The sequence below is a fragment of the Buceros rhinoceros genome, unplaced genomic scaffold (genome assembly GCF_000710305.1).
Source record: "Buceros rhinoceros silvestris isolate BGI_N320 unplaced genomic scaffold, ASM71030v1 scaffold7820, whole genome shotgun sequence".
NCBI classification, from domain to species: Eukaryota; Metazoa; Chordata; class Aves; order Bucerotiformes; family Bucerotidae; genus Buceros; species Buceros rhinoceros.
In genome coordinates this window covers 27455-45824 of record NW_010388967.1, presented here as the reverse complement: position 1 = coordinate 45824, position 18370 = coordinate 27455, and the positions used below count along the sequence as shown (strand labels likewise).

The window sequence follows — 18370 nt, the reverse complement described above, 5'->3', positions numbered from 1 at the left end:
ACTTCTTAATGTTGTAAAGGTTTAGTACACAGCACGTCCTTACTGTGCTACACTTCAGTGGCTGCTTGAGCACATGCTCAGCTGAGTTCTTATACTCAGTGTGAAGAATTAGTAAAAGTTCCTCACCAAGTTATCAGCGTGCGTGGTTGTAGGACAGGGGCCATTTTTTACCAATTTTTAATTTTATTCTTATTTGAATAAACTTAAGATTTTCAGAGATGCTTGGGATGAAACCACGTAACACATAACTTCATATCTTAGTTCCTGTTATCAATTTCATGTTGAATATTTTGCATTTAAGTTTTATCCTGGCTAAAACAACTTTTTATAGCATTAAATGTAAAACTTTGAAATGATGTAGAAGAACATAAAAATATGTTTCAAACACTAGTAAAACCTCATTTTCCCAGTTGGGTAGAGAATAGTTTATTTTCAGTACAATGGGAGATCACATTTTTTTTGACAGAACTCTAAATTCGTAATAGTTACACTTACAGTAATTTTTAAAAAGTCTTACTTCAGTGGCAATTACCATAAACAGATTTCAAACTTACTTCATGATTTAAAGTCTCTTCAGTATAGCAAGAAATGGCAATATATTTCTTATAAACAATGTTCTAGCTTGTCCAGCTTAAATGGAATCCTGATGGTAAAGTAACATATTCAGCATGAAATTTGATATAGACTTGATGAGATGTAGCAGTAAATGGAGCAATGTTTGTATCCTGAAATAAAGAAAAATTAAAAACTTTATGCAACATCAAGATCCTTTGGAAAAGCCAAAGATTTAAACCCAAGGCACAAATTAATTCATAGATTGGAAGTGACCTCAGGTCTGTACTAGGTACTGCTGTCACATTGCTCCCTCGATGTATTTAAAGTATTTAAAGTATTTAAATCACAAATACAACTAAAAAACAAACCAGCTTGATGTCTCCCACTAGATGTCACTGTAAAGTCTGCATTGGAAGGCTTCTAAGGTGCCAGACATGTCTCATGTCTGCACTTCCACTCATCTATGTGGAATTCATGTCAGAATTGGGAAAAGAGTAAAGGTTCGTATTCATATGAAATAGTGAAGGTTCGTTTTAACCACTTAGGGGGTCACAGACAGTAGCCAATACATACCATCCCACAGTACGGCCCGGTGGGGGGATAGCTGGCATTTGGCCCGTTGTAAAGGATCAGATAGTTGCTACTGCAATCCCCTGGGTCATCGATGCTGATGAAATCAAAGTTCACTCTGACAATTCGTCCCTTGGGCACAGTAATGGCCCACTCACAATCGGTGTTGTTATGGTAAGTTGCTGGATAGCTGGGACTAGCAAATGAGCCAGTGCTGCCGTATAAAGTTCCTCCGCATCCTGGAAACAGACACTGTTAATTAGCTTAGAAGGCTTCGTTTCACAAGATGCTACACAAAGAAGTACATTAGTACAATATAAGTAGTAGCACTGGAAAAAAGGAAGATGCTGGGAGCTGGAACAATGAATGTGGATAAATGACAAAACTGAGGCTCTAGTTTCAGCAGCCTGAGAAGAATGTGCAATGGGCATATTCATCATCTGGATATTAAAAATCAAAACCCCTAAAACTCTTTGAAACGGGACCCAAAATCCTCAGTCTGTGCCTTTGTCAGTTCAGTCTCCAACTACTCAACGCACAACAAATTCTCTTTGGCTGTTCTTTGGAATTAAAAGTAGTGAATCCTCATCTGATAGAAAAATACAGAGAACAACTCAGAGAAAGACAGGCATAGTAAGTAAGCTGAAGGCCATTTATACAAAAATTCAGTCTCCAGCAGCGGGCAGAAACAGATGACCTGGGAGAAGAGCAAGTTGATAGGGTAGGAGTAAGCATGTGCAGATCATGCCGCATATTACCCTCACAGTCTCCAAGAATTTTCAGCTCACAGTTCCCAGGGATGGCACCCTTATATTTAATAGTCTATGTCAGATGTTTTCCATGATCTTGTTCAGGTAGCCCTCAAATCCATGTAAATTTGTAGCATCCTATGGGAAGGAGCTCCACAGCTTGACTGTATACTATGTGAAGAACTGGTTTGGTTGGTTTGTTTTGAATCTACCACCTCCTGGCTTTTTCTGATGGTTTCTAGTTATTCTACAGGAAAAGCTATTGAACAGTTGATCACTATTTATCATTGAATATCACTTAATTTTACAGACCTCTGTAGTTTCTTAATCTGATTTAAAAGTCTCAGCATGCCTCATACAGAAGCCATTTTTATGTTGAGTCCTTAGTTATATTGGATTCTTTATAAGAGGAGGAGACAAGAACTGTGCACATCATTCAATCCATGTGTGAACTATGAGCTTAAACAGTGGCTGTATAAATGTTCTCTCTTCATTTCCCAATAATTCCCAGCTAGCCTACTTATTAGTGAGCAGCAAGCTCTTGTTTTCATGGAACTATTTGACCCCCAAAGTCTTGTCGCTGAGTACTGAAAGTCAACTCAAAGCCCATATTTTTGTAAGTTAGGATTGTCTCTTTTTTTGCCTATATTCTTCATCAACACTTTTCTACACTGAACCTTATCTGTCTTTTCATCACCAAATCACTCAGTACTGTAAGGTTGTTCTGCAGTGCTTTTCAGCTGGCCATCAGCTTTCCTACTTCCAGTAATTTAGTGTCATGAACAATTACCCAGCTATTCACTGCCCCTTCATAAGCCATTTATGAATGTGTCTATGATACGCTCACTACACAGCATTATAGTTAGGCTATTTTATTAGGGCAAATTTCAGTCCTCTTCAGGCTTAGCAGTGCCTAGATCCTAGGGCGTATCACAACTCCTCTGTTCATGGAGCAGGCTGAGTAACCACCACCAGCACTGGGTGGATCCCAAGATAGATATTCGTGGTATGTTCTGACTACTTAGTGAAAGAGGTAGATCTTCATCTTAGGCGTTGGCAACCTCGGACTACCTTCTCTAAGGTCGCTAAAGTCGACATTAGAGAGAGGGAATTGCTTCCATCACATAAAATGGATCTTGCCCCACTAGTCTTGAGGAACAACTACCTATCCAGCGACTGAACTGGGTGGACTATGGGTGCTTGGGAAAGTCATAAGTGTTGATGAGGCAGTGCCCAAATTGAGCAGGCTGGATTTCACATTTCTGTATTTTCCCTCTGTGTACAATTGTGGAATTACTTTGTAATTACAGCCTTACCACTTGATGATGATGTCCAAGTGATTTCATATCCATCATGAGCCCCTGAAAAATCACTCTTGAAATGAAGGTAGACAACATGACTTTTGGGGAAGATAGGACTGGGTACAGTGTTTCCACAGAACCTGCCAAGTAGCGGTGATTGCATATCACTCCCATTTCTGACCTTCAATGGACACAAATAATATTGTCATCATTAAATCCCTATGCCAGTTACACAGCAGTACACTTATGCAGTGACAGAAGTACAGCATAAACTGTGTAGTGACTTGCATGCATGCCATAATTGTCAATTCTTGTATAGAGGGAAAAAGAGAGCATTAACCAGTCTGTCTGAGGTTTTTAAGTAATTGCATAGAACCAGTATCATCAGAAACAGGTAGCTAAATTTTATGGTGTGGTACATCTCCTAACTGAAAAGATTACTTGACTAGAAGCTGTGCTTTTGCAATTCAAGCCCATGTTTTACTTTTCTTAATAAATGTTAATATCCCAGATGAAAGGATTAATTCTTAACCCTTTTCCCTGGTCACATTAAGACTCAGATCATATTACGCAACTCAGATTTAATCTGATTTTTTTCTGATCTCCAATAATGCTGGTGCTCAGATCCATTTCTTGAGACAATAAAGAGGATACGAAAGGAGAACTAAATAATGATTCTGCCACAGGCATCTGATTTTTGTCATCTGATCAGTGAATAGGTTTGCCTTCAACAAGCATGAAAGGATAGAGTGAGGAAGTGGGGATTGTGTAGGAGGATATCCTTTTTATTGACACAAGGTACCTTTGCAAGTAGCTTACCTGTATTACTAGAGCTCCTTTGTTTGTTTGTTTGTTTGTTTGTTTTTTAAGAAAAAAGGCTCTTTTGGAAAAGAAATTCTTTTTAAGAAAAATACCAAGCAGTTGAAATCTACTGAAATCTTTCTGTTCATGCACAAATGCTAATAATGGATGAAAACTATCCCAGCTTGCTCTGTTAACTGGGTAACTTCAAAGAAGGCCGCGTAAAGATGAGTTAGCTGATAATTAAACTATTATTCTTTGGTTTTGGACTTACTATAGTGTGTATTGTTTAACCTTTTACTATAACATCTGAGTACCATTCTCCATAAAACTGTAGCAATCCCTAATGTCAGGTCAGCTCAGAATTGATCCAAGATTATTAATAACGTTTGAACTCAGCAGATTTTGACACAGACCCACAAAATATCTGTACTTGCTTGATACCTCTAGGAAATCACGTGAACACTGAATGCTGTCTTCCAAACTGAAAGCATGGAAAAAGAGAGAAATTGTGTGATTCAGTGGAGCTCGTAGAACGATAGAACAGTCCGTATTATTGGGATGACGACCAGGCCAGCCAGGACTCTTCAGGTAACCAAATGACTGGTTATACTCTCTGCTGCAGCCTTGAGACAGAAAACCAGAAACAGGTAAGCATTTCAGATCTCTGCATTACTTTTCACTGTATAGAATTTAAAAAAAAGAGAATGGTAGGAAGATTTTTTTAGACATTTCTTCAAGCTTACCTATAGCTTGATAGGTAAATCTGACTCCATTGTTAATCATATATTCATCCGATTTGAAAGTCACGATGGCAGTACGATCATAAGAATAAAATTCAGGGAATGGAAAAGTTTCAGTGCCACAGAATCTATGGGCTGGTTCTTGGTTGTGCTGGAATTCAATACATGTCACAAGTTACTTCATGATGTAATTCGATTTTCTATTTGAAGCTGAGGTGAACAAATCTCTCAACACTTTCTATACCATATATATGCAGTCATATTTTCAAGTTCTCATGGAAATCATTTAATAAGGTCTCAAAATGTCATGTTCAATTATTATGAGAAAGAAATAAAATGTAACAGATATTTTCATGCCAAAATAAGAAACAATGAAGAAGGTTTAGAATAATGTAATACAGGGAACATAAACAGATAATTTTTTTCTGGTGCTTTTCACAAACACTCTTCTTGGCATAAGTATTCTTTTTTAGTATGGTTCTTGGATGGCAGGAAGTACACGTTAGTTTCAGAAATCTTGCTCTTAAGCAGTATTTTCTGGGTGTTGTTTGGCCGATCTGTTACTCAGTGCAACCATGAAGATTTGTGTTACACTTACAATGTCTATTTCAATGTGTGTATAGCTTGCTTCCATAAGGTCTGTGCACACCCTAAAGGTGGTACAGTGTGTAATGCCTTGGATGTGCCCCTCGCACAGAATCATCAATTAATCTATTACCAAATGGTGGGGATTTTCTCTCTTTACAAAGAGTGAAGGGAGCTGAATGTGAATGGGGAATAATATCAACTGTAAATTTCTTACTGTTGGTGAATCTTGTAGCTCTAGGTAGTTCTGAGAGCAGTCCTGGCTGGAATGGAGGTGGAAGGCCTCTACCACCACCCTGACTTGCTGTTGTGGAGGGGCATCAATGACCCAAGTACAGAGCGTAAATGGTGGATATTCATCTGGGAAGTTAGGAGACATTGCAGTCAGGGATGTAGAAGTTGCATTATATATTCCTCCACACAGGCCTGTGAAAATGGTAATAAGTGCATCAGAGAGTGAAAACCTTTCCAACGGGGGAAAATATTATTGAGCAAAACTACAATGGACAATATACATCTGTATTTACCTATGAGTCTCTAGAAGAAAAAAAATAAGGAAAACACATAACAATGATGTGCCAGTGTATGTCATAAAACTCAAATAAATGTTTGTTCGCTATAATATCAGCGTATTTGGTAACAATCTGTGAGTATTCCTGGTTTTCCCTCCAGTCTGACAGCCACCCTGCAACCAGGCAAGACCAAAGAGAACTGAACTGGGGTCTAGCAGTGCTGCTTTTAGCTTGTTTACAGATGCTGTGCTAAGGACTGTCTTTCCCCTTCACAAGCCCTCTATCTAGAACAATTGTTGATGATTTATTATTTAAAAAAACATTTCCACCAAAAAATCACAACAATATATATGCGTACTTATATATGTACACTTACGATCCACTGTGGTGTAGGTAGCATTGAAACCCTCCCTTTCCACAGAATTGTCTGTGGTAAACTTCACAGTCAAGGAATTACGGGTAGAGAGAAAAGGAGCTGGTACTGTAGAGCCACAGAATGTGCCAGCTAAATTGGCATTTTCATTATCTCCATCATAAAGCTGAAAAATGAAAAGTATGTAAGCCACTAACAATTTAGGCAGAACAAACAAATAAATAGAAATAATATTCTCTGACCCCTCCTGACATTACAATTTCTTTTACTTGGAAGCTCAGTAGGTGCTCTTGTGCTTTAACAGGATGTTCTGGATGACTGTCATTATTCACTGCCATATTAACTAATTCTGTTGGACAGTGTAAATCTCATTATGGAATATTCTGGTTCTGTCTCAGGAAATCTATCAAAAATTTATTTTGTTTTAATTTGGAATTCTGATTTCTTTTTTATATGTAATCTCAAAGTGCTTTTCAATGAGAAAGGTCGATTTTATTCACCAAAAGGTAGAATTAATTCCTAGTTTCACTGAGCGTCTCTAATGCTCAACAAGATCTATAACACTCCATTGTGCACCTTGTTTAGCAGCATTCTGCTATCCTACATTTTGTATGCTTATCTCCCAGAAAACAGCTTCCACAGGTAACCATTGAGCATCAAGAATTATTTATTCAAAATTTTATCAATTAAAGGCCTTTCAAGCAATCACATATGATAATGAATCTGCAAGTATATTTTCAAAGTGCTTGAGTTTTGTTTTGTTTTGTTTCTATTCTGTCAAATAAATACACAGTTATACAGGCAGTTTAAAACCAGTAGTGTGTCCCCATAACAATGTTAAAACTTTGTTGGTTTCCAAAAAGGCATGATGTCATCTGGAGCAGAAATCTAATCCAACAACAACAACAAAAAAATATTATATTAAACAATTTAATTTCTTCATAAGACCATTTTCCATTAATTAAATTTTAGCCGCGTGGAGAGTATAATGGATTGTATCTCACTGATATTTTCTTGTTAAAATATGCAGCTATCTTACTTTGACATAATCATATCGGCAAGTCTGAGCAGACTGTGCTTCAAGCACAAATGAAGTGAAGGTGAGATTGATCAGTTTGTTAACAGGTGCAGTTATGATCCATACACAGTCCAGATTTTTCTCATATCGTCTGGTCACATTGGAGACTGGAGAGCCAAAACTGTAAGCTGGATTTGTCAAGTAACCACCACAGCCATTCTGAGGTCCTGTTGAAGAAGCAGAATCTTTTTAAAGCAATTCCTGGCGTTTATTTAATCTTCAACTCTTAAATGTCAAGACAGCAGCTTTTTTCTGTGCTACAGAATTTTATTGTCCTGTCTTACAAGGACTATCTGAATAATTAAAAGTCTTTCAACACTGAAGAGTGTTAGATAGATACAAATCACAATTAGATTTGGTAGAGTGAATTAAGAAAAGTCTATGTCTTCTGTTGAATCTAAAATTAGTATCCATTTCGAAAATGTAGTCCCTTTTTAAAAGGGACTGTAAGAAGACAGAAGACAAAATAAATAGAGGAATAGTGATTAATGTAATTCTTACCTGCTAGTAAGAATATTTGGACAGTAGGGGGCACTGGGGTGTTGTCTTTGAAAACGTGGGGGAAAATGATAGTGCTTATTTTGGCAATACGACTTCGTTATGGGGGATTGAATTTGGCAGCCTGACACTGGGACCCAGACTCATATTCGGCAGTCTAACTAAAAGGAGCTTATTTCTGAAAGCATTTTACTTTGTGGGAGCTTACAACCCTCTGAAGAGCAGGCTGCTTTTCATTTGGATCCCACAGGCAGACCTAAGTCCCTTACTGTATTCACTGTGAAAATTTGAACCCTATAATATTTTCAGTCATATTGAAATAAATTACTTTTGGAGAAAAACAGTTATTAGAAGATCAGAACCCTTTTAATGAATCTAATTACAAGCAAGCAAAAATACAGACTATCTGAAGATATGGGTTTTTACTTCTTTTTTTTTTTCTTCTCCCGTAGTTTGATTTCCAGAGGTAGGGCTGGGCTAGTAAATCTGACCAATTTATTTACTTTATGCTTCCTTCCCCAGTCTCTACACAGTCTCCTGGCCACGTATTTAACTCAAAAATTCAAATAAAGTATGGGTCATACTCTTGCTTTTGAGTCTGAGAAAGAGTTTTTGTAAACTGCATAGAGCAAGGCAGTAACTGCAAGCAGCCTTTTGCCTCCCACAGAGAATCCTTTCAGGAGAATTAGCTAATAAATGAAGCTACAGCTGTGGCTTAAGCAACATGAGTGAGTTTCAGAATTTCATCTGCATGTGTAAAATATGCCTGGCGGACATACAGTGACTTAGCCTTGACACACAGATATATTTCCAGCTGTATAAAACTGTGCCCTACGTGAGCTACAGTATTACGAAAGATTACTCTGGTGAAGAATCAGCATCCAAGTACTAAGACTGCATCAGTAACCTGGGGTTGAAGAGAGCGCTTGCAAGACTGTAATAGTTAAACCAGAGTGACTAAGGCTAAACTTTATCCTGCTCTACAAACCAAAGCCGGAAAAAACCCCACCCTAAATGAAGTTTGCTTAAAACCAAAATCTTAATAACATGAGATTTAAGCTTTTGCTATAGCTAAAAATGAACAGAAGAAACTAATTACAATGTGAAAAGGTCAAGAATTAATAGATTCTAGTCCAGTTTTGTGGGCTGTTAATGAAGTCAGAAACTTAGAGAAGTGTAAGCATTCATTCCAATGCCACTGCAGCAGCCGAGAACAACAATGGGGGAAATGTGAGCAATAAATCATGTTCTTACAAATGGCCTAGGAAGGAGGAGAATGTCAGACAGGAGGGTGCCTGGGCCTTAAAAGTGCAGTTTCATTATATTTTTCTTTGGGTTCACCCTTCTGCATGATTTAGTCAGTCCCCCTAAACAATATTGGTGGAGTTGTTTCCTGCTTAGCATTTTGGACACTGTCTATTAAGTGTAATATTAACCATGTGATCATTAGGCATAGATGATAGTCTGACCATCCAGCCCTGCAGTATTGAGTCTGGAGTGATATATGGGTCAGACACCCTACAAAGCTTCCCTTCACCCTTTTCAGGGTTAGAGTTGCAGAGATGCCAGTCAGACCATTGCAACAGAAGTGAGTGAATTGCCACAGAGCCATGCAACAGGAAGGCTCTCCGTGCTGTTGCATTGTTCTTTTTTTGGATATCAAATGTCTGGACCTTTGCAGTGGTGTACTTCACTGCTAGCTGTGCAGCTATAAAAACAGCGCAGATAACAAACATACAGATGTAAGCTGTGTGTGTACAGCACACAAAATGGACCTGAGAGAAAGAAACAGGCCAAATCCTCATAATCAGAAAATTAATTCTAGCTAGTGTAGCTAGTAATAGCATCTAAGGGGAGATAAATAACTAGAAGTATGATTTACAGTTAATAAAGATGAGGTTTCATCATTAGCTTTCACAATGCTTAGTCTGCTCAACCAGAGTTGTGTCAAATGCTTACAGGAAAGTACATTATAAATAACAGCTAGACGTGAAGCCAACCAGATACAAAGTAGCCCTGCATCAAGCCAAATAAAGAGCAGCTCTTGTTGAAAAATCTATCCATCTTTGTGGTTTTCAGTACTGGCCAATGTCACATCTGATTGCAGCCACTAGAAGTTACAGAATAGTGAAGCTGTAGATTGAGGGAACACCCACAAGTAAATAAAGAAGCAACTGCTTGACAGGAGTGAACTCATGCTAAGGGAAACACTACTGCACTGCATTTTAGCCAGGACACAACTCACTGTCCTAAAATTCAGCACCACTTCTGAGTAGAAGGCCAAATGGTAGCCATCCAGCCTGCTGGTGATCAGTGGTGGAATGATACTCATCACTGGCCAACATAGCCAGAAAAAAATTGTAACTAAAATTTGGGCAAAATCTGGGACTGACAAGTCTGTTAATTCTTAGATATTAAAAGCTAAACTTGATTTAAAAAATGAGAAATGTATCTTATAAAACAATTTGTGTGGGGGCAGATAGACTGACTACATGGTTTACTATGGTTTTCAGTCTCTGGTTTCTTATTTAAAATAAAAATCATAAGGTCATCATAAATCAGATTGCAATCTTGTCCTCCTCGTAAACAGCTTGCCAGAGAACACAAATTATCAGAAGAACTAGGGCGCATACTGTCATCACTAATTGCTTTTGGTGGGAAGCATTAACAAAACTAAAAGTCTGAAGGACCATTCATAAAAGGAAGAACAGAAGGTTCCCTATGGCAAATAAAAATAATTACAGCAGAGAGCAAGCACATGTTTCTCTGTTAAGAGTTACATCCTCTAGATATGGAACAAAGCTGAAGATAAATCTTTGACGCTGCTTGCCTTTGAAGCACAGCCAGGGGGAAAAGTTCAGTTATACAGGTACGGATGCAATGAAAAGGAGCCTACTCAGCAGTTTCGAATCAGAAACAACTAAACCAGTGACATTTCAAAACATAACAAACTAATTGTCCTGCCCTTACCTTCTTACTAAATGAGTACTATAAATGTCTACTAGAAGGCAGCAAAGATCAAAGAGCTGTTCTAGTTTTGCCTGAACAGTAATGAAATTCCTCTCCTAGATTTCTGAATCACATTTGGTCTCACATAGAAGCATCCCTGGGAACTCTAGGCTTCTCTCTGTTCTCAGCTAAAAATGCCAGTAAGCAAGGATTAACTCTTCCAAGACTAATGCTTCTTTCCTGATGGGTCTTATTTCCAGTGCAGAGGAGTGTCTGGGCTCAGAAGGTTATAGGGCTGGAGAGAGGAATCATACTGTCACACTTCATCTCATGGCTGATACTGAAGGTTTTAGACTATTGGCTGATCCCAAATACAACAGTCAAGACATTCTCTTTGCCAAGCCTGCCCTAAGTCTGCAAAATTGTAATGTATGTACCATCCTATCCATCTCCTTGGTGCTTGTCTGGGAGACCAGAGGCAGACGTGCAGTCTGGCCTCATTCCAGAACTTTCTAATATTGCATTAGTGTACCTCTGGCTTCACAGCTACCCAGGCTTTTGCAGATCTCTTTTGCAATGTGAAGCAGAGACAGGCTTTTGCAGATCTCTTTTGCAATGAGAAGCAGAGACACCTCATCCTTTGTCTACATGCACTGAAGAACAGATTTTCAGCTAAAACAATGGCAGCAGAGTTTGCCAACAGTGCCTTTAATCTGAATATCTCATCAGCTCTTATCTATTTAGTCACCTACAAAGTTATGTTTAATCACTGTGTCTGAAAATTATTTTTCACCTCATTTTTCAGATCAGTCAGAAATTTCTTATTTAAAAGTCTACGTCTTTTCCTATCTATCCAGTTTGAATATGAAAACCACTGCTATTTATTTTGCTTTGGAAGAAGAAATGTCACAGACATTAAATAACTGACATTTCTGAGAGGCATTTGTAGACTACCCTTAGCTCAACAGTTGTACTCTTTTCAGAGATATTGAAGAGATGTATCTCAACGCTGAAAGTGCTTTCTAAATTTAGTCAGATTTCAAACCGATGCATATTTTTATATTTGAGCCCCATAATACATTTAGAAACTGAGTCCAGGAATTTTGACTTATGAACATATATTCTGAGCTTTTTATGGATGTTCTTATTTTCATAGACTGTAATAAGATCAAGAAAAGATATTAGCTATGATTGATTCATTATTTTAATAGATTAAGCTAATAATAGTTAAGCCATGACAATGTAATGAATCTGAAATGTGTCATGTTAATGCGTAATATATTTGGTAAAAAATTCTGTGAACCAAAAGCCCCAAGAAATTTTTCCATGAACATTTGTGAGTTTCAAGCAAGTTGCTTCTCAGCTAGACCCTCTGCAGAACCAGAGTCTAAGTCCAAGTTGGTTATCTTGATATAGACTCCTGGAAACTGGTCCTAATGAGCTGTGAAGTCTCTGCCAGGCATTGCTGCTTTTCCAAAGACATGAGAAAATGGAACAGCATTCACATGCTACAGTCAAGGGCATGTTCTTCTAAGATTTTTTTTTTTGTTGCAGGGAGGAAAAAATTTCAGGAAACCTTAGACAGAGCTGTGCTGACTCCTTCCCCACCTAACAGGCCATGCTTTTGTCAGTAGAGGTGCCTGATACCACCTACAGCAGGTGCTACAATTATTTACATAAATCAGTGCAATGAATTATTTCTGATGGTGTAACTATTTAGAAATTACTCATGAACAAAGACCTAAAAATGACCTGTGTAATACAATAACCAAATTAATATTTTACACCTTATATTGCTCATATTGTCCAACACAGAGTAAGCCCAGCTTTCACTTTACAGGGCAGAACTGGACTTAGAACTATATTAAACAAATTTCTTGTTGATTAAATAAAAGAGCATAAAAATGCTGTGAAAATTCTACTGGATCCAATGTTTTTTAAAAGTACACTTTAATTGCATTAGGGGAGAGCATAACAGTAAACCCATTACTGATAGATACTTAGTGTATGTATTCCAAACAGGAAGTAAGTAATTCAATACACAGCTAATAGAATAAGGGAAGACAGATACCTCCGGGTGATTTATCAGGTAAGTTACAGATCGTTTTATCAGGAAGAAAACCATAAAGATTATCATCTATTTCTATTATATGCATACTAGATTATTTACGTAAATTACCTATTTTTCTTCTGAAATCTACTCCCTTATTTTTTTTTCTATGTAAAATGATTAATATTCTCTCAATAGAGATGTTCATTTAAATAAAAAGGATGGAGGGATCCTTGAGGGAAAGGCTGGGCAAACTGAGGACAATGCAAAAGACAGGGTGTTTAAGGACTTCACAGTGCAACAGCCTAATGGTTGCCAAAGGTTTTGGAGGCATTTCTTCTGCCTTAAAGCCTACAACATTAGTTTTCTCATTGTTTATACCCTATTCTTCTTGCCTGTCTATATTTATCTGGTTTTCCTTGTCTTGTTTTAAATCATAATCTCTTTGTGACAGCAGATTGTTGCTTTGTTCTGCCTGTGCAGTGGAATCATTGTCTGTGCACTTGGGAGCCCCAAGGTAATGCAAAGAAAGGATGACATTAATGCAGTAAACCATACTGCTTTTTCATAAAATATAAATGTGAATTTATCCTGCATGCACACAAGAGATAGTATAAAAAGAGAAGGGAAAAGAGCTGGCTACAGCTTGAAGTTGAGCAGGATTTAGGGCTGTAGAGAAGGAGGCAATCTTCCTGCCCTCCTCCATCTCACCTTCCCCAGTGCCCCAACTGCGTATCAGTTTTGCCAGTATTGTATGAAGAGAGCTTTCTGACTCAATCCACTTATCTAACCATGTGTAACACTTTGCTTCTTGTAAATTCTTGTGGCTTCCTCAGACAACCCCCATGAGCAGACCTGCCTTTCAGAAAAACCCTTGATCCTTCTCTGATGGCTTAGAATGTGATATGTTTTCATTACTGAGACAATGGAGCTATGTACATGAGCACAGAGAGCTGCCAAAGAGAAATGATGTGCTGTTAATAAGGTCACAGCTACATCTCCCCACAGGCATTGCTGACTCTTTAAAAACAAGAAAAAAGCCTCCAAACTCTTATATGTCTTCTTAGCCTTTGTATCACAGTCCTCAGAGAGATCACAAATTGGGGTGAGAGGGTCACCTCACTCCTGAATGGGAATAGGCAGAAGCTCCATTTATCACCCAAGTACAAAGTCCCTGCTATCACAGCAGGGATGGCAGGGGTATATGAAGGCTCTGTCCATGCCAGCCAGGGTCAGCTAAAAATCTCAGTTCTCCCCTTCAAGCTGGAGAGATAATCAGGAAAACTGTGGCCAAATCAGAAGCTCAGGACATGCAGACCTCATTCTTTGGGGAGAGATCTTAGCTTTCCTTCCTTCACAGAGACATCTCATGTAACCAAATCAGCCTTAAGCTGATAATGATTTACTTGTCTCCTTCTTTTATTGATTGCCTAGAGGAGCACAGGCTTGCTGTGGAAAGGAGGTATAACTCTCATTTTACCAAATGAGAACAAAGGCAGAAAAATGTCAGTGGTAACTAAGGTAAGAGGAGTCTTTCTTTTCACAAATCTAATACTTGGAGCATGCTGGAATCCTCCAGTCAGCCCAGTTCGCCTGTTAAGCCTGAGAGCATGTCCAGTGATTCCAAAAATGAGCCCAATAAGTGTCCAAGCTCATCAACAGAGTTAGTGAAGTTATAAACCCTCTGAACTGCACAACAAGGGCCCTATGTTCCCCTGCCTCAAATGAACTTTGTCAGAGAGCTGGTTATGACAGAGAGTGCTGTCTGTGAAATATGCACTTAACAATATATTACACAGTGTACAGAGTAGCATGATGAAAGAAAAGACATTTGACAAAAAAGGTGAGATGTTGCAGTACTGTCAAATTAATATTATTTCACACTTTCTGTTAGTACCCTTTTTCTGACTAGTGGAGGAATCTTCAATATTCTAGTGGGTGCAGGATCAGTGATGCAAACAAATTGGTTTAATTACAACAGAGCATGATTTTCTACAGAAATTTCAGAGTTTAACTCTTTGAATGCCTGGTTACTGTCAGTATTGCTAAGCTCCTGTGAGCTTCCCGCTTAATCTCCTCTCTTCACAGTGGATATCAGATGGACTCCCTACTAATAAAATTCATAAGAGAGAAAGAATGGATAACCCTGCATTTTGCAGTATCCGTGAGAGAAGCCTGATTAATTGGAAGAGCTTGTGAAGAAAGCGTACTCTTTCTGCTTGCTTCTCTCCAGTACATAATCAGGGTCACTCACAATTAAATCGAGAGCAATAATTACGTTATCCAGTTGTACTTCACAAGGAAACTACAGAATAATGTGCTCATTGTCATCCATCAGAGAACGTGGCTTCCTGTTTCTCTACAGACACCATCTTCTTTATCCAAGAGATTTATCATTATTAATCATTGATTGTGTTTGTGCTCTTAAAAAACCACATAGGTTTTGTCTTTTTACAAATGTGAGGGAACTTCTCTAAAGCACCATTTAGCATAACAGCCTTTTAGATCTTCATGGTCTGATTCACTTTCATTTGAAGCAGAACCTCAGACCTCATAGTACAAAGATGTGTCACAGATTTTCCTGGCTCTGTTTTTTAAGCAAGTCAAACTGGAAACAGTTTATAGGACCGTGACTCATGTTTTCCTTTTATAATATTCTTTTGTACTTTTTGGCCATTCTGTAATAGCATGGTACTGTCAGAATCCTACCTAATGGCTGTGTGGTTTAGTCCCTGTGGCTTGCTTCCCACAGCAGGGAAAGAAGACCTACCATTAAGCATCTCACCACCTTGAACTCTTAGGCACACAACCCACGTCTCCACATAGCCTTTTTTTCCAAACTGCAGCTCCATTGCTTGTGAGTAACTTCCTGCAACATCACAACCTCCCTTTCTTTGGGAGCCTGAGGAACCGTCCCTCTAAAACTTTGCCTAATAGATGTCAAAATTTATCCATAAAAGTCTTCTCCTCACTCTAGGAAATTATCAGGCATGGTACTGACTTGAAGAATTTGGCTTGTGTTCTGTTGTGTGCTTAAGCAGAATATCTGGCAAGCTGCAGAAACAAATCTAGTCAGTGGCTAAAACAATTGACTATATGCCAACAGGAAGAGCAAGAGCTTGGGGAGTTCCTGATGATCTCACCCTGGAAACATGAACCCAGGCTGCAGGACATATCTGACAACTGATACCTAAGGGTTTAAAGACAGCAACATGTGAAGTAACATTATATTACTTGAAGTAACGGTCCACAAGAGTAGTCTTAAAAATTCTTGTAGTGATTACTTAGAGTCAAGCAAAGGAAGAGTTAATGACCATGAGGTTCTGTGGGAATATTTTTCTTGGCAAAGCCTGTAGAACCAGTTATTTTCCTTATCTGTAAATACTTTTCAGACTGTATTAAATGAGAAAGTCGCTGGCTAGGGGCTGGGAGGGGACTCAATGACTCAGCAGAAAACTATGTTTGTTCTGCCACAAAGGCCTTTCATTCTGAACTGCCTGAGTGCCAGCTTTGTAAATTGGACAATTACTTCTTTCTAGATCACAAAAACATTGAGTTAATTACACAGGAAACTAGTAGCCACGACATGAAATCAATTTACATATAATAATCGTTTGTTGCTTATCATGTCTAAACAATTCAGATGTTACAAGAAAGTAGAGAATTTCTTTTACATGTTTACTTGAAAATAGACTTCTGGGATAAAAATCTTTTTTAAGGCAATAATCAAGTTTTGCCTCTGATTCTCATGTCCATCAAAACATTCTACACCCAGTGCCTTCTCACTATGATCTCATTTATGTTAAGGCCAGCTAACCAGATTGATCCACGAAATCAGCAGAGATCATCAAAGTGGTGTCTGAGGGGAATCCAAATCAAAACTGTTACTAACATTTCAGTTTTTTAAAAATGTGAGAGGTGAACTGCAAGGAAATAGAAATGAAGGATGGGTGGAAAGAAAGCATCTTTAGGGCACCATCAACTTTTGATTACAAAAGAAAGAGTTCTCAAGTATTGCCAGATTTCCTGCAAAAGAAAGGCCTTTGTGTGCTGCTAAGACTTCAGTCATCCAAGAAACGCCTGTGCTTTTAGAGAGGCAGGAAAAGGTTAGCAAAGAATAAAAGGAATTCATTCAGAACCAGAAGTGGCATGCAGGGACCCCATAAGCATAGTATTTAGATTAGTTCACTCAATTTTGACAAAACCAGAAATATTTTTCTGCTTCCAGCACCCCTAGTGAGTGAGACCATAACTGCTTCTTCCCAAAGAAAATTACTTACCAGCAGATTCTTGGCGTTACGACTCTGATAATAATCTTACCTAAGGTCTTCCTGAAAGATGCTTTCCATCCCCTGTCTGCTCCAAAGAAGTCAGTGTTAAATACCAGGAACAAGTTATTACTGGAGCTCTTTATATTCGGAGGCAGCTCTGAGCCACAGAATTTCCCAAGGAGAGGAGCATGGGTGTCTGAACCATCATATACAGCCACATAATCTTTGTAGCAGGAGGGAGATACTTCAAGCTGGAAGCTGTTGAATCTGTAAAACACACTTGGAGTTTTAAGCATCAGATTTTCATTTCTGTTCCACTTATGTGTATTTTTAGTGCTTGACAAAAGGTCCAAGTAATAGCAATAGCCAAAGCCATACACAGCCAGATACCACAAAACATTTCTTTTCAGGAACAAGTAGGTAGAATGATTAGCTGCGTGGCAAAACACTACCGCCTACTAGCCTCGAAGAAATAATGACCCTCGCCAACAGGGCCTCTTGCAAGGCAAGCTGTCAGCACACCTCAGCTTTCTGCAGATCTCCCATGTGTAAATATACTCTCTCTCACTTCTGCAAATTGCTCTGCCTGCAATTTCCTAGGCACATGAGGGGTGTATGAAGTGCAGACTCAGAGTGCAGACAAGCTACATCTTCCTCTTGGTTGGGAAACGTTCTCTTAGTTCACGATCACCATATATATGACAGAAGAATGTATCTATCTTTAAATATCTCAGTGGCAAGATTTTGCAGCAGCCATATCTCTTTTTTTAGGCAGGACAACACACACTCAGAAGTAGACTCTTTCTGGGTGGGTATTATTACTTGGGCTGTAAAGTGAATAGCAGCTTTCTAAAAGAATATTTTTTCTTATATCAATTCACAGGAGTCTGAACTCCTCAAAGACTGACAGAATTTAACTAAGAACGTGAGCTATATTTTTACAATTTCATAGTCCTCTGACTAACAAAAGTGGGAACATAGAACTGTGGTGATATTTTTCACATAAAAATTACAGAAAAAGATGTAGGGCGCCTGAGGTTGATAAAGGTGGCTTCAGTAGCCATTTCTCCTTATAGTTCAGCTTTTTCCTTCAAAGAGGAGAAACAGAAAGAAAATTGTCATTAATTACTGTCTTTAATTGGAATCAGATACCTCCCTGCCCCCTTGATGACAGACTAAACTTGAATTACATACTTGAGGGCCACCACTTTGCCATTTTCAACTGTGATGTAGTATGAGCAGTTCATATTGTTGTGATAATCCAGAACTGAATGGCCTGGACTGCTGATAACACCAACCGAGCCATTGAAAATGCCACCACAAGCTGTAGGGGAA

General features: G+C 38.5%; 1 protein-coding gene across 1 annotated transcript in view; it reads right to left on the bottom strand.

Annotated features, from left to right (window-relative positions):
• Nucleotides 1-423: 423 nt before the first annotated feature.
• Nucleotides 424-18370, bottom strand: part of LOC104490013 (cubilin-like) — a gene marked incomplete at its 5' end in the record, with an annotated part of 45323 nt that continues 27376 nt past the window's right edge. Inside the window, 10 exons of the mRNA XM_010132242.1 lie at nt 424-725; nt 1129-1364; nt 3191-3356; nt 4421-4602; nt 4723-4870; nt 5522-5730; nt 6193-6355; nt 7229-7434; nt 17085-17302; nt 18230-18359. Of these exons, the coding sequence (XP_010130544.1) occupies nt 618-725; nt 1129-1364; nt 3191-3356; nt 4421-4602; nt 4723-4870; nt 5522-5730; nt 6193-6355; nt 7229-7434; nt 17085-17302; nt 18230-18359 (1766 nt within the window). The remainder of the gene's footprint in view (nt 726-1128; nt 1365-3190; nt 3357-4420; nt 4603-4722; nt 4871-5521; nt 5731-6192; nt 6356-7228; nt 7435-17084; nt 17303-18229; nt 18360-18370) is intronic.